Source organism: Oreochromis aureus, linkage group 22 (genome assembly GCF_013358895.1).
Source record: "Oreochromis aureus strain Israel breed Guangdong linkage group 22, ZZ_aureus, whole genome shotgun sequence".
Classification (NCBI taxonomy): Eukaryota; Metazoa; Chordata; class Actinopteri; order Cichliformes; family Cichlidae; genus Oreochromis; species Oreochromis aureus.
The window spans coordinates 29,530,369-29,545,217 of record NC_052962.1 but is presented as its reverse complement, the minus strand read 5'-3'; the positions used below and the strand labels follow the sequence as shown (position 1 = coordinate 29,545,217).

At 40.1% G+C, this 14,849-nt stretch overlaps 1 protein-coding gene across 2 annotated transcripts; it reads left to right on the top strand.

The window, feature by feature from the left end:
* Positions 1-4,167: 4,167 nt before the first annotated feature.
* Positions 4,168-10,182, top strand: LOC120435627 (C-type lectin domain family 4 member E-like). 2 transcript variants are annotated; one of them, XM_039605384.1, is made up of 10 exons: positions 4,168-4,452; positions 4,552-4,626; positions 6,057-6,167; positions 6,861-6,938; positions 7,159-7,227; positions 7,367-7,426; positions 7,583-7,642; positions 7,800-7,951; positions 8,051-8,151; positions 9,537-10,182. In XM_039605384.1, the coding sequence occupies exons 2-10, from the start codon at positions 4,596-4,598 to the stop codon at positions 9,703-9,705; spliced, it is 831 nt and encodes a 276-aa protein (XP_039461318.1). In that variant the 5' UTR covers positions 4,168-4,452; positions 4,552-4,595; the 3' UTR covers positions 9,706-10,182. The 2 variants fall into 2 exon arrangements, with proteins under 2 accessions (XP_039461318.1, XP_039461319.1); XM_039605385.1 differs by lacking the exon at positions 9,537-10,182 and having other exon boundaries at positions 8,053-8,108.
* Positions 10,183-14,849: the final 4,667 nt, after the last annotated feature.

The window sequence follows — 14,849 nt, the reverse complement described above, 5'->3', positions numbered from 1 at the left end:
CAACAAAGAAGAAACAAACAAGAAAAGGAGGCGTTAACTCTTAGACTATGTGATAATTTAACGTGTGGTTTCTTCAACCAACCATGTTGTTGTCTGATACACAGTGTGTTCCATTTCCTGTTTGGTTGATGTAGCTACAGTTCCCACAGCTATCTAATTTACCATAAATTAAAGGAGGAGGAGAATGTTTACAGTAAGGCTGTAAAAATATTGTGTACCCAAAGGTATGGCTCACAACTGTGACAAATACAAAACTTTAACTCAAACGGTTAAGACCGCCTACAAGACAAATATAACTAATAATGTCAATCAGTGTCAAGCCCTGCTTATCGTTGCCTAAAACTAACTCCTTCAAAAAGAGCTCCTTGTTGACTCTGGTGTAGTACAAAGCTGGATCAGCAACTGTGACTCTCCACCAAACCATCAACCACTCATCTTAGCATATCCCTTGCTAGAAAGACAAACCACATATAAGCTGGTCGGAAGAAAGAACTAAAAGTACAAGTTTGTTTTGCCTGTCAAACTGTTTACAATCTTCCCTGCCAACTCAGTCTCTAAATCTGCTGAATGTTGCTCACCTAATCTTTCTCTCATCCTAAGGAGTGCCATGGCCTATAGCATCATCCTTATGATTGCGAAATTCACCTCCTGCCTGGAGCACCCAGGGTGGGATATATTAGACAAAAATTGAACAACAGAAGCAGGAAGCAAGACAAATAGGCAACCATAAGCATTTGAGTAAGTTTGGCAAGGTCTAAGTTTTGTTAAGTCTTACGGGAAGACCTGACACCAGGATTCACAATGGGGAGAATGCAAGCCAGCAGAGGCACCATGATGCTTTGGGCAATGTTCTACTGGGACACCGTGGCTCCCGCCATCCATGTGGATGTTACTGTGACACAAACCACCTACCAAAGCACTGCTGCAGATCATGTACACCCTTTAATGAAAGCTGTATTCCCTGATGGCTGTGACTTCTTTCCACAGGATAATGCTCCCTGATACAAAGCAAAAATAGTTCAGCAATGGTTTTAAAAGCACAAAAATGGGTTTGAGGTGGACTTGCCCTCCAAATTCTCCAAATCTCAATCCAATCGAGCATTTGTGGAATGTGCAGGACGATTAATTCCAATTCATGGAGGCTCTTCCTCCCAATTTACAAGCTGTTGCTAACATCTTGGTGACAGATACCACAGCACACCTTCAGGTTTTTAGTGGAGTTCATGCCTTGATGTGTCACAGCTGTTTTGGTAGCAAAAGCGGGACCGACACAATATTCTTAATATCTGCTTCACTCGGGTCTGAGTGGTCACCTCAACCTCCAGTCTGGTGAAAACTGCTTTTTGGAGATTAAAAATGTATGTAGGAATAAACCAATATTTTTGACACATAAATTAAAACAAAACTTGAGACCACATTTAGAGTTTTACTATAACAGTGTATTTGGTAACATTAAACCCATAAAGAAGAAACAAACAAGAAAAGGAGGGGCTTACCCTTAGATGATGTGATAACTGTGAGGTTACCGCAATCAACCATGTTGTCTGATACACATTGTGCCATGCTTCCTGTTTGGTTAATGCAGCTCACAGCTATCTAATTTATGGTCAATTGAAGAAGGAAAAATGACTTCAATGTGTTTTAATTCAGCTGTGACAAATAAAAAAAAAAACTGCAGCTCCAAAAGTGAAGATAACCTACAAGAACAATGCATCCAGAATCTAAATTAAGATAAAGTTTTTTAAAAAGATCTAAGACACAGGCCACATGAATCGGCATGGCAACCAATGTCAAGCCCGTGCTTCTAGGGTTCTTTGTTTATCAGTAGTTATGATATTGCCTTATTGTCCTATTCAAGTCAATTCATTTGTATTTTTTAATGTTTATAATATGTTATAAATCTTATTTATTAATTGTTTATTTATATACCTGAAGGAACTTTATATAATAGGGTAAGGAGCCTACAATAATACAAAGACACACTGTGGAAGAGGGCCATGAATTAATAATAACTAATAATTTAGTGCAGAGTGGTGTATAAACAAAGACTGAAAAGAGGTAAGTGAAGAAGAAACACTGTGAATCATTGAAAGCCTCCAACAGTCTAGGACTATAGCAGCATAACTATGGGAGGGTTCAAGGTCACCTGATCCAGCCTTATCTGCAAGCTTTATCAAAAAGAAAAGATTTAAGCCTAACCTGTCTAAGCCTAACCCCTGAGAGGGCGTCTGTCTCCCAAACTGGGAGCTGGTTCTACATATAAGAGGCTTGAACGCTGAGGGATCTGCCTTCCATTCTACTTTTAAAAACCCTAGGAACCACAAGTAAGCCAGCAGTTTGAGAGTGAAGTTTTCTATTGGGTTGGTATGGTACAATGTACTATAAAAAAAAAAAAAAAAATAGGAGTGGCCTGACCATTGGAGACATTGTATGTTAGGAGAAAATCTTTAAATTTGATTCTGGATTTAACAGGGAGCCAATGAAGAGAAGCCAGTATAGGAGAAATATGCTCTCTATTTCTAGCCCTTGCCTGTATTCTTGCTGCAGCATTTTGGATCAACTGAAGGCTTTTCAGGGAGATTTTAGGACAGCCTGATAATACTGAATTACAATAGTCGATCTTATGAGTAATAAATGCATGAAGTAGTTTTTCAGTGTCACTCTGAGACAGGATGCTACTAATTTAAAAAATACTGTGCAAGTGCCAGAAAGCAATCCTAAATATTTGTTTAACATGCACATTGAAGGAGTCTTCACAGTGTTACTGGAGGCCAAGGTAATACATTCCAGATTAACCTCAGTTTTATATGAACTTAGAAGCAGGAAATTAGAAATCATCTAGGCCTCTATGTTGTTAAGACATTCCTGCAGTTTAAGTAATTGGTGTGTGTTATCTGGCTTCATGGAGAGATAAAGTTGGGCATCATCTGCATAACAATAAAAATGTATGCTATGCATTTGAATGATACTGCCTGAGGGAAGCAAGTATAATGTAAACAGAATTGGTCGTAGCACAGAACCCTGTGGAACTCCATTATTAACCTCTGTGTGTAAAGAAGACTTCCCATGTACATGACTAACTTAGAGGATATTAGATAGATTTGACTGAAACTACTGCAGCGCAGTAACGTTGGTACCTATGGCATTTTCTAATCGCTGTAATAAAATATTATCGTCTCAAACACTGCACTATGGTCTCTTCAAACAAAGCATTCTTCTGTAGAAGATCAGTTAGCTTTTTTTACAAATACTTTCAAGAACTTTTGAAATAAAAGGAAGGGTGGGGCTTGGTCTATAATTAGCTAAGATAGCTGGGTTTAGTAACTGCTTTTAAATGAAAGGTTTAATTACTGCAACTGTGGTACATAGGTCATTAACAGAGAGAGCTCAAAAAAACCACAGAAAAAGTCACAAACCTTGAAGTTTGGTGTAAAACTGCAATATCACAGGTAAGAATGGGATAGTCCTATACTAAACTGGATTAAACTTGGACCATCAGTGCAATTTAATATGATGGCACACAACCATTATTACCCAGCTTTTCTTAGACCGTTTTTGGTTTTTTGGTTTTTGTTGGGTTTTTTTGTCAAAGTGTTTATTGCTTTTTAAAAGAAAGTTGGGAACAAAACTTAGAGTAAAGTGCCATTATTACTAAATCATATTTTGTTGTTTTAAATCATATTAACTAAAAATGGACCACCAGAGCTTAGCTGACCATGATGATACTGAAAATAATTAGTTTTATAATTTTAAATGAAGGACAAATGAAATTGTTATTGAAATGTGGAGTGTAGATAAAGTGCAGTGAGAGAAATCTTAATAATTGAAAAACACATTTAATGTGCTTGTAGCTGCATAAAGCTCCACTGTGAAGTAGTAAAGTAGTAAATAGTAAACAAGCGGGACCGAAATGTCTTTTCATAAACATTTGAAAGTTTATTGTGAAAAACTAAAATTCAAAATTTCTGCCAAAAATCAAAACACAACTTGATTCATGCACAAGAAAATGTTTAGCATGTTATATTACACTAATATCCAACAAACTAAGCCAGAAAGGCATAAAAGTTCCTAACATAACATTTATTCTTATTGTTAAATATACAGTAACTGGTCTTCTGTTCCACTTTGTTATATTTTATTGTTGAGTTTAAGGTAAATAAACACAAATATTGATGTTTTAATGATAATATTTGTCATACTTGTAGCTTAACAAACTGAAATTAGTTTTCATACAGCTCATTAGTGTTGAGCAGGTTTTTTAACTTCTGTTTGAAAAGCTTCGTTGCCGAAATAATTTATTCTGCTCTAGTATCTATTTGAATTTGTCTTGAAATAGATGAGCTGCGCTGTAGATAGACCCTCCTCCCCATCCTTTAAAGTCATCAGGAAGTTTGTTTTTTAACAAAGAGCTGTGAAAGGTGTTGTGCTTCACTTCTCTTTGAAAAGCCTGAGGTGAGGGTCGCAGAGGTGAATCTTGATGCTAAATTTTCAGTAAATATTGAAGGAATTGATTAAAATAATTAGTTTGTTGGTTTTTTTATTGTGATTCAGACACAGTTGGACTAACTCTGAAGTCAGGAGCTTGAAGTTTCAGCATGATGAGCCGTCCACAGAAATACATAGAAGGTAACAGGGAGGAGAAAATACACACTTTTTGTGAACAATGCTGTTTTCATACAACGTAACGTGTTCTGAAATTAAACAATACTCTTTTGGGTAAAATATCTTAAGCCTGTTTTCTGGGTTTTATCATACGAAAATATGAAAAACCTCATTCATGGAGAAAAAAACTAAGAAAGGCAACCATGTTGTTCTGTAATATGCAGTGTTTCGTGTTTCCCGTTGGTCTAATCCAGCTGTGGTTCAAATCAAATCAAATCAAATCACCTTTATTGTCACATCACATGTGCAGGTACACTGGTACAGTACATGCGAGTGAAATTCTTGTGTGCAAGCTTCACAAGCAACAGAGTTGTGCAAAATATAATAACGTGCAACAAGCAAAATATAAAAATGGTTAATCTAAAAGTAATAAATATATGTACCATATATAAAGGTATATACATTACTGAATGTGTGTACTAAATATGTTTTTCTACGTGTGTGTGTGTGTGTGTGTGTGTGTGTGTGTGTATATATACATGTTTTACAAATGAAATAGAGTAAACAATAAAATAAGATATATAAAATATAAAATATACAGAGGTAGGTATGTGCAAAACAGTGGCATTAATGTACAGTATGGAGTGCATAATGTTGAAGTTCCAGTAGTGAGGGTGAGGTGTCTATGACGTGTTCAGCAGTCTGATGGCCTGGTGGAAAAAGCTGTCTCTCAGTCTGCTGGTACGGGACCGGATGCTGCAGAACCTCCTTCCTGATGGAAGTAGTCTGAAGAGTTTATGGCTGGGGTGACTGGAGTCCTTGATGATCCTCCCGCTTTCCTCAGGCACCGCTTCCTGTAGATGTCTTGGAGGAGGGAAGCTCACCTCAATTATCCGTTCAGCACACCGCACTACTCTCTGGAGAGCTTTGCGGTTGTAAGCGGTGGTGTTGCCATACCAGGTGGTGATGCATCCAGTGAGGATGCTCTCAATGGCACAGCGATAGAAGGTCCTGAGGATGCGGGGGCTCATGCCGAATCTTTTCAGTCTCCTGAGAAAGAAGAGGCGCTGCTGCGCCTTCTTCACTGTCTTGTTTATGTGTACTGACCACGTAAGATCCTCAGCCAGATGTACACCAAGGAAGCGGAAGCTGCTCACTCTCTCCACAGCGGCGCCGTTGATGGTGATGGGGGTGTGTACTCCTCTGCACCTCCGGAAGTCCACTATCAGCTCCTTTGTCTTTGCGACGTTGAGGGTGAGATGGTTGTCTTGACACCAGTGGGTCAGGGCGCTGACCTATTTTCTCACCTATTTTAAATTTTTGTACTAGACAAACACTGAAATGACATTAGGCAGTGTAATATTTTTACATCTGTCCTCAGATGCACTAGAGTTAGAACTATTTATTAAGTGTTTATGTACTTGTGTGTTCACTTTCTATCTCCTCTAAATCAGGTGAAGCTCTTCACTCTCAACATGCAAAATCAAACAATGCGTTAAAGCTCAGAGTGGCCGTGCTGGTTGTCTGTGTTCTCCTGGTATCGGCTCTCGTGGTAACTTATCTCTGTGAGTTTGTAATTTTATTCATCTTGCTTTAATTAAATAAGTGTCTGATTTACCATAAATTTATTAACAATCAGAATGTTTACTATAAAATTGTGAAGGAAAAACTTTTGAGTTGTGACCTAAATCATAAATTGGATGGATAGCACAACCACTTATGAATGTGTTTTACTCTGTGGGGGAACTATGCTGCTTTTTAGCACATGAGTTTTGTCATAATTAATATGTTATTATTTTTATTTGTACGCTAAATTAAAAATGATAATTAAACTGTGACTCAGACATTCTTCTTCATGAATCTTAGCCAACACACCCGTAGCCGTCGATGAAAGAAGAATGCCTGGCTAGCTTCTTATTTTTAACACATTAACCTTATTAAATGTTAAGGCCAGCATGTATATAAAAAATTATATTCAATTAAAAATTAAATATTTAAGTAGCCAAAGATTTTAAGATTAAAAAAGTTACTTTGCTCTCTGGTTATATGCACATATTCTTTACCTGCATGCTACCAAAGTCTGCTCAAATGTGAATAAATCAGCACTACAGGTGAACTGAAATAAGAGGTTCTGGTAACAACAACCGTCTCATTGGCTATGGAATCTGCAAAATCAAATGCAGATAAAGAGATAAAGTGAAATCGAAAATATTACTGTTTGGTTTTTTTTCTTTTCTTATTTTTATTGTTTTAATAAGTGTTGGAGCTTTTGAAAACCAGGGACATGCTCAGAAACCTTGAGATGAAGCAGGAAACTGTAAAAGCTGATGTCACAGGTAAGAACATGAGACTACACTGTAATTTTGTACTAAACTTTTGTTTGTGACCTCTGGAATTTAATCACATAACACACATTATTATTAATATTATTAAATGTTGCTTAGCATGTTTTTTTCCAACATTTTAATATTTAATTTATGTTCATTCTCATAACTGATCCTGATGAATAATTATTCTTTTTAAGCCTGTTTTTTTAATTTGTTTTTTGTTTTTTAGAGAGACCTCCTGAAATCAAACCATGTAGTACAGTGCAGCCCACATGCCCGGAGCCTGAAGTAAAAATTAGTACGTTATGAATTTTAAACACATTTGTATCTGCAGAAAACAATTGCATAAACAAATATACAGCTGCATGACACAAGGACCATCCTCCTGCCTGAAAAATCTATGAAAATAATTTTTTTAATCTCTTTTTTTATAACAGTAACACAAACGTGCAGCCCAATACAAACTACAAGCCCACAACCTCCTGAAATAAACATGAGTAAGTTTTATATTTTGTCTTTGACGTGTTTTTTATCCTCTGATTAAAGAAACAGGATCAAAGGAGCATCCTGCTGCTGTCAAGTCAAAAAACAGATGATCCTGCTGAAAATTTTGCAAATATTTTTTTAAAAACTTCATCTCTTCTCTATAACAGTAAAACAATCACACAGCACGATACCGACTACAACCCCACAACTTCCTGATATAACTATGAGTAAGGTTTATATTTTTTCTTTGATATACTTTTTATCCTCTGATTAAAGAAACATTGATGGACTGACACAAACAGTACGTTAGATTGTAACTGCAGGTCAGTCGTGAACAGTGATTTCTTCCACCTGACTGAAGTGTTTGATGTAATCTCTTCAAAGATGATCCATGTTATAAATGTGAAGATGGCTGGAAGCAACATGGAGGAAAGTGCTATTACTTCTCCACCAATTCCTCCTCCTGGAATGAGAGCAGAACTGAATGTAGGACTAAAGGAGGAGACCTGGTTAAGATAGACAGCAGTGAGGAGCAGGTATGAAACACTGCTGCAGGTTCATGTTCTCACCCTCTTGTTTCATCATTCCAGAACAGAAAGTTTCACAAAATAATTTGATCAAATGTTCCTGTTTAGAGATTCTTGCAGACAAAAACTGAAGAATTCTGGATCGGACTGACAGACTCAGCAGAAGAGGGCAGATGGCTGTGGGTGGACGGATCACCACTGAATGAAAGGTTTGATTCAGTACACATATATACATATACATATATACGTATATATACTAGGGGTGCAACGGTTCAATATTTTTTCGATACAAAAAATGTTCATGCCTTTTTAATTTGTCATTTATTAAAATTATAAATATATATTTTAACTCAAAAGTACAGTTTTTAAATGTAATGTTGCTGAAACAACAAAATAATAATAAAAAAATAAATCTATCTGATCGAGAAATCACTCATCTTTGGAAAAGAGAGTTTATTACAGAGAAATGGTTCTTTCCAAAATAAAAGCTATACTATACGCTTCTTCTGGGGTATATTCTCAGCAGCATATTAAACATATCAGGTCCCATAAGGAGAATCATGTGCTAACTGTCTAAATGACTCGGGTAAAGTTTGTAGCATGCGTGCTTGTTGTTTTTGTCTGCTTCCACTTGTCTTTGCACTAGGATGATGTCGGCGTAAATGTGCAGTCATATTCGTTGTGTTCCCACTAGTGCTGTCAGCGTTAATCTCATTAAAATGACGTTAACGCCATAACGCCGCAAATCTCCGTTAACAAGTTACCGCGGATCGCTCCGTGTGTGGGGCTGGACGGCGTCAACACGTTAACGAGCTAACTGCGCTAACGCACTAGTTCCCACCAATTGAGCATTGCGTGGCACATCCGACATACTGTTTTACTTTTGTCCATGACACGCTTACCATCCAGGGTCATGTTTCACATGAAAACCAAAATAGTTCCAAAGGCCAGATCTGAATGAGGGTGGGGGAGGTTCAGTTTCGGGTACAGTTGAGGCAGTAGCCATGTTGCAACGAGCTTAGCTTCTGTCTTGCTAGCTTGCGCTGCACTCAGTGGATCTGCACTCGACAGTGCAGCTTAGGCGGAGTAGTCGAACGCAGATCCACTGAGCGCTCAACACAGACAGCAAAATTTTGTATTGTTCGATACATATGCGTACCGAACCAAAAGCACTGTATCGAACGATTCAATATCGATACAAGTATTGTTGCACCCCAATATATATATATATATATATATATATATATATATATATGTGTGTGTGTGTGTGTGTGTGTGTGTGTATATATATATATATATATATATATATATATATATATATATATATATACACATGCATCAAAACACACTAAGAACAATCAGGCAATCATCTATTAATGGGACTCAGTGACAGTGAGGATGTAAGCAGAAATCAAAGAGAGAGAAGAAACAACAGGACCAGGACAAAACACAAACCGTAGAAAAAAGGAAACAGATTTTGTGACATGCAGTCTTGGCAAAAAAAATTGAACAAATTCTGACTTTGTGCATTTTCAAAATCAAAGTTCAACTTTAACTTTTACAGTTAATGCCCTTTCTGTTCTTCATCCCATAGGTTGACATTTTGGTTCCTTACCGAGCCAAATAGTTATCCCGTGCAAGATCCTGATGGAGAGGACTGTGCGATGATGGGGCAAATGGGGATAATGTTTTGGTTTGATCATTCCTGCAAATTAACTCTTAGAAGTATTTGTGAGAAAGCAGCTGTGGCTGTGTGTGTCTAAAATTCAGTTCAACATTTAAAAAAAAACCGTGAAGGTAAAGGACACATTGAGACAATTTTTCCAAAGCTAATGCTGCAAACATTTAAAGCTTCCATTCAGAAATGTTTATAATGAAATAAATGTGAATGATTATTTTGTGCTTGATTTTCTTATTCATGTATTATGTGCTAAAAGTGTAATGCGACCAGGGAAATTGTTTTTTTATATAAATAATTTCCTGGATAATGTGTTATTGAACTGTCTGCTGTACAGTCTTTTGAAGCTAAATGTGTTTTGTGTATCTATATTAAAGAAAAGTACTACATCTAAAGACAAATGAGGCTGGAGTCAAAACAAACACTGATGAGGCAGATGGGTGCTGCAGGTCGATATCTGAAAATTTTACCTGTATGAAAATTAAATTAAACTACATAAAGAGACTTCAGTGTTACTCAGAATAAGTAGTTTTATGTGAATCCAGTTACAATAAAACAAATGTTAAAGCATGCAGCAGAAAAAAAATCTCTTCTTCGTCCTTCAGCATTTCTTCAAAACTTTGAAACACGAAGTTCTCACAATTATTTATTTTTGAAAAGACTGAAGATAGACAACAGCTCACCATGCCAAGACTTCTTTTTAGAATTTGTGGTCAAGTTTACATACACTCATCACTGGCATGAATATCATGTTGATTTGGGGGCTTTTAATTATTTCTTCAAACTGTTATTTTTCCAACATGGAACGATTGTACAGCATCCATCTTTAATGACTTTAAAACAAAGAACTGGGTGGATTTTCTCTAATCTACATCACAGTATGCATTCAGACTCAAATATACACACACGCCTCCACTAATATTCGGTTAAATGTTCCTTAGCAAGTTGCACCTCAACCAGAAAATTTTGGTAGCTATCAACAAGCAACAAAAGAAACCTAGTGATGAAGAGCTGAAACATAAAACTCATCACATGGTCTCTACAATCACTTGATTTAAACAAAACTACGATAGTTTGGTACAAGTTGGACAGCACATTGCTGTCAACAACAGGTCACTGAGAGAAATGCTCAAAGCTCCAGGTCTGTTACAACAATAAATATTAAAAAAGGGGCTTTGATTTACTGATATAGGATGAATAAGATGATTAAAAATATTGAAAAATAGTCTGTTTTTTAAAAAGCTTTACAAACTGTAATAGACTGAAGGGACAAAAAAAGAGAGTGGTTTGGAGGGTTCAGTCCAAATATTTCACAAAAATAAAGACTGGAGCTGTCATGGTGTGCTGTGTGGCAGGCAGGATAGGACCCAATTGCAGGAGTCACAGACACAGAATGAAAACTAAAAACAGCAGCTTTAATGCTGAACAAACCTTTTACAAAATACACTTCACAAAAACAAACCAAAATCTGAACATGAAACTAGGAACAAAACTGGACTCAAAAACCAGAAAATAAGAAACACAGAGGAAAAACACACAGCAAACTGAGGGTACAACATGACAAAGAGCAAGGAAAACACAGGGCTTAAATACACTGAGGGATAACAAGGGAGACACAGGAGGAGAGGACAGCTGGGAGTAATCAAACATGACAACACCAAGGGGAAGCAAAACTAGCAACACTGACATGAGACAAGGGACCATCAAAGTAAAACAGGAAGTATAACACAGACACGCAGATTTGACACTGAACAAAGACAACACAGTGGCACAGTGACAGGAGTGACAAAAGACACGAGTGAGTTGGGAGGCAGAAGGAACATGGAGACAAGAGTAACTAGACATGGGACATGGGGAAGGCAAAGTAACAGAAACCTAAATCCAAGGTACCAAGAATATAACACACACAGAAAACAAGAGAACCAAAACCATGAATCAACAATCATCAAATAATATAATCACAAAGAATGAAACACAAATACTGGGTCACAGACCTAGTACTGTGACAGGAGCAAATAATGCTTTGATTTTATTGCCATTTGAACAGATGTCTGCCAGTGGTGCGTGTCCTGCTGGGAGTGTCAACAGGGACACAAAGAAAAGTTGCAGGACACCGGCCCTCAAGAACTGGAGTTTGAGATCCGTGATATTAAAAGAATGTGCTTTCTTCTCTCTCTCGTGTTGGACTGAGGCCAGACTGGACACCACAGTGACCCACCATCTCATTTTGCCCTAAAAAGTGGTATTAAACAGTTGAACATGCAGTTTTTGACATAACATCACAGAAGACGTAGTGCCTGCTTGTGAATTACAGTTGCAGAATAGTGCCACAAGGTGGTGCTGTCCTCCTTTTTGTTGTGTTAGGCTGGAGCACATACGGGTGTACTACTAACAGAGATTAATAGACAAACAAGCTATGCCACTACTTTTTTTTGCAGGTAGGGGTTGGATTGAACATTCAGCAAACAGTCACAGAACATTCCCTGAATGTCACCTAGCACTCTCCTAGCAAACATACCCATAACACTGGCATTTTATTTTCCAAGAAAACATTTTAATCAAATTCTTGCAATGAAAACTACATCCAGATGAACAGAATCGACCTTTTGGGATTTTAATCAAATGTTCAACAATGTTTGAAAAATCTTTTTCAGATAATGTTCCTGTGAGAAATAACATTTTGACTCCTTTGAGAAGAACTGACAGAATCCGCAGAAAAGGGCAGATAGTTGTAGATTGATGGCTCACCACTGAACACAAGGTTCAAAATATACAAGAACAGTATTTTAGTTAACTTCCCATGGCCCTACAACTGTCTAAACAATAACATCAGGATGTTAGAGCCACCAGTTTCGCTAAACTGGACCTCCACCACTTGGTCAGAATCCTAAAAGGTGACGAATGGAAGACTGCCTTCAACACTCACCTAGGTCACTTCGAGTATCTTGTCATGCCATTTGGTTTGACCAATGCACCTGCTGTTTTCCAAGCTCTGGTGAATGATGTTCTGAGGGACTTTAACCATTTCGTTTTTGTCTATCTGCATGACATTCTCGTCTTTTCCAAGACTCACTCCGACCATGTGGACCACATCCGTCTCATCTTACAGCGCCTTCTGGAAAATTGCCTATTTGTCAAAGGTGAGAAGTGTGATTTCCACATGCAAACAGTTTCTTTCCTGGGCTTCATTGTGGAGCAGGGTCAGCTCCGGGCAGTCCCAGCCAAGATTAGGGCCGTGGTGGAGTGGCCTGAGCCCCACACTTTTGATCAACTCAAGCAGCTTTTCTCCTCCACCATCCTGGTCCAGCAAGACCTCAGCAAACCATTTGTGGTAGAAGTGGACGCCTCTGATTCTGGCGTGGAGGCTGTCCTCTCAGAATGCACCAAAGGCAAATTGCATCCATGTGCTTTTATCTCTCGACATCTCTCTTGGTCAGAGCAAAACTATGACGTGGGCAATCATGTCAAGTTGGCTCTAGAAGAGTGGAGGCATTGGTTGGAGGGAAATGAGCACCCCATGCTCATCTGGATGGATCATAAGAACCTGACTTCCCCACAAGCTGCCAAGCGTCTGAATGCCCATCAAGTCAGGTGGGCCCTAGTTCACCAGATTCAACTTAACTATCACCTACAGACCTGGATCTTGGATCACAAAGCCAGACGCTCTTTCACACCAGTTCCCACCCACATCATGAGGCTTCAGAAAAGGAGAAGCCCAATGTGGTGTGACAGAGACACAGCGGGTTCAGAGAGTGTTGTTTTGAGCCATTTTATTTACCGCAACTGTAGCTCACAAGCTGCCAGGCGCACATGCAACACACCACAATACCCAACAACCTCTGCTTCCCCGTGTTTTTAACACGGTGGGCGTGATTGCTGAAGCCATGCAGGTACGTCCGCACGGCACCGCTGACCATGCCTCACCACACACCCCCATCGCCTGACTGAGGCCAGGGAGCCATCTGGCCAAACCTACTCTCCCCAACTGGCTTCCGACCTCGGCAACAGGGCCGTGTCCCTTCCGGAGGCCGCCCATGGTCACCTGGCGAGCCAGCACAACCCTGCAGGCACAGTTGTGAGCCCCTGCTCACGGGCGGATGGGCCGGCATCCGTTGCTCCGGAGCATCTCGCGCCTCAGTCTTGGACCTAGATTGAGCAGGCTCCCCTGGAGGTCCCCTGGACCTCCATCTCCCCACACGGTTCCTCCACAGCTCACGGCTGGAGCGGCTCCTCCACCGCTCCCAGCTGGAGCGGATCCTCGTGCAACTCCTCCATTTCCGGCTAGAGTGGCTCCTCCACCTCTAGCGGGCACAGACCCTCTCACACCTCGTCCACCACTAGCTGGAATGGCTCCTCCACCGCTCCTGACTGGAGCAGCCCTTTGCACAGCTGCCCCTCTTGCTCCGGCCGTCACAGACCCTTGTGCACCTTGTCCGCCGCCTCCGGTTGAGAGACTCCTCCACCACTCCCAGCAGGAGCAGCATTTCACCCAGCTGTTCCCCCTCCTCCGGCAGACGCGGACCCCAGTGCGTCCTGTCTACCACCTCCGGCTGCCGAGGTGTCCCACACGGCTCCTCTACTGCTTCCCCACCACCAGGTTCCACTGGTGTTGTTGGCAGCAGCGGTGTCGACCAAGCCTGGAGCTGCATTGCCCGCTCCGCATTTCGCCCCAGGTGGCGCTCAGCCTAGTCCTGTCCCGCAGCTCTTTTCGCCGGCGGCGCCCCCGCCACCAGCTCCCGCTGGGTGGCCGCCATTTCAGCCAGCATCTGGGGCAGCTCCTCCCTTCCCTGGCTCCGGTAAGGACCCACCGTGCCGCCTCCTGGGTTTCGGCACCACTGTGGTGTGGTGTGGTCCAGAGAGTGTTGTTTTGAGCCATTTTATTTACTGCGGTTGCAGCTCACGAGCTGCCAGTCACACATGCAACACGCCAGAATACCCAACAACCCCTGCTTCCTCGTGTTTTTAGTCATCCACTAGGTGCACACAGACAGATTCGTCTGTCACCCGGAAAAACGTCTATTTTCAAAACGTCTATTTTGGTGGCCATCTCTAGTAAAAGACGCCGTCCCGCTGGCCTTCTTCTACCTCTTCCTATGCCCAAGAGGCCAAGGTCTCACAGCTTTGGATTTCGTTACTGGCTTACCTCCATCAGGTAACACCACTATTCTAACCATCATTGTTTTTCTAAAACAAACACTTTGTTGCCTTACCCAAGTTGACCACCATTCT

Coding starts and splice junctions, on each gene's coding strand:
- LOC120435627 (XM_039605384.1), top strand. CDS start 4,596: ATGATGAGCCGTCCACAGAAATACATAGAAG. Junction 4,627..6,056: donor TCCACAGAAATACATAGAAG/GTAACAGGGAGG, acceptor CCTCTAAATCAG/GTGAAGCTCTTCACTCTCAA. Junction 7,427..7,582: donor ACCTCCTGAAATAAACATGA/GTAAGTTTTATA, acceptor TCTCTATAACAG/TAAAACAATCACACAGCACG.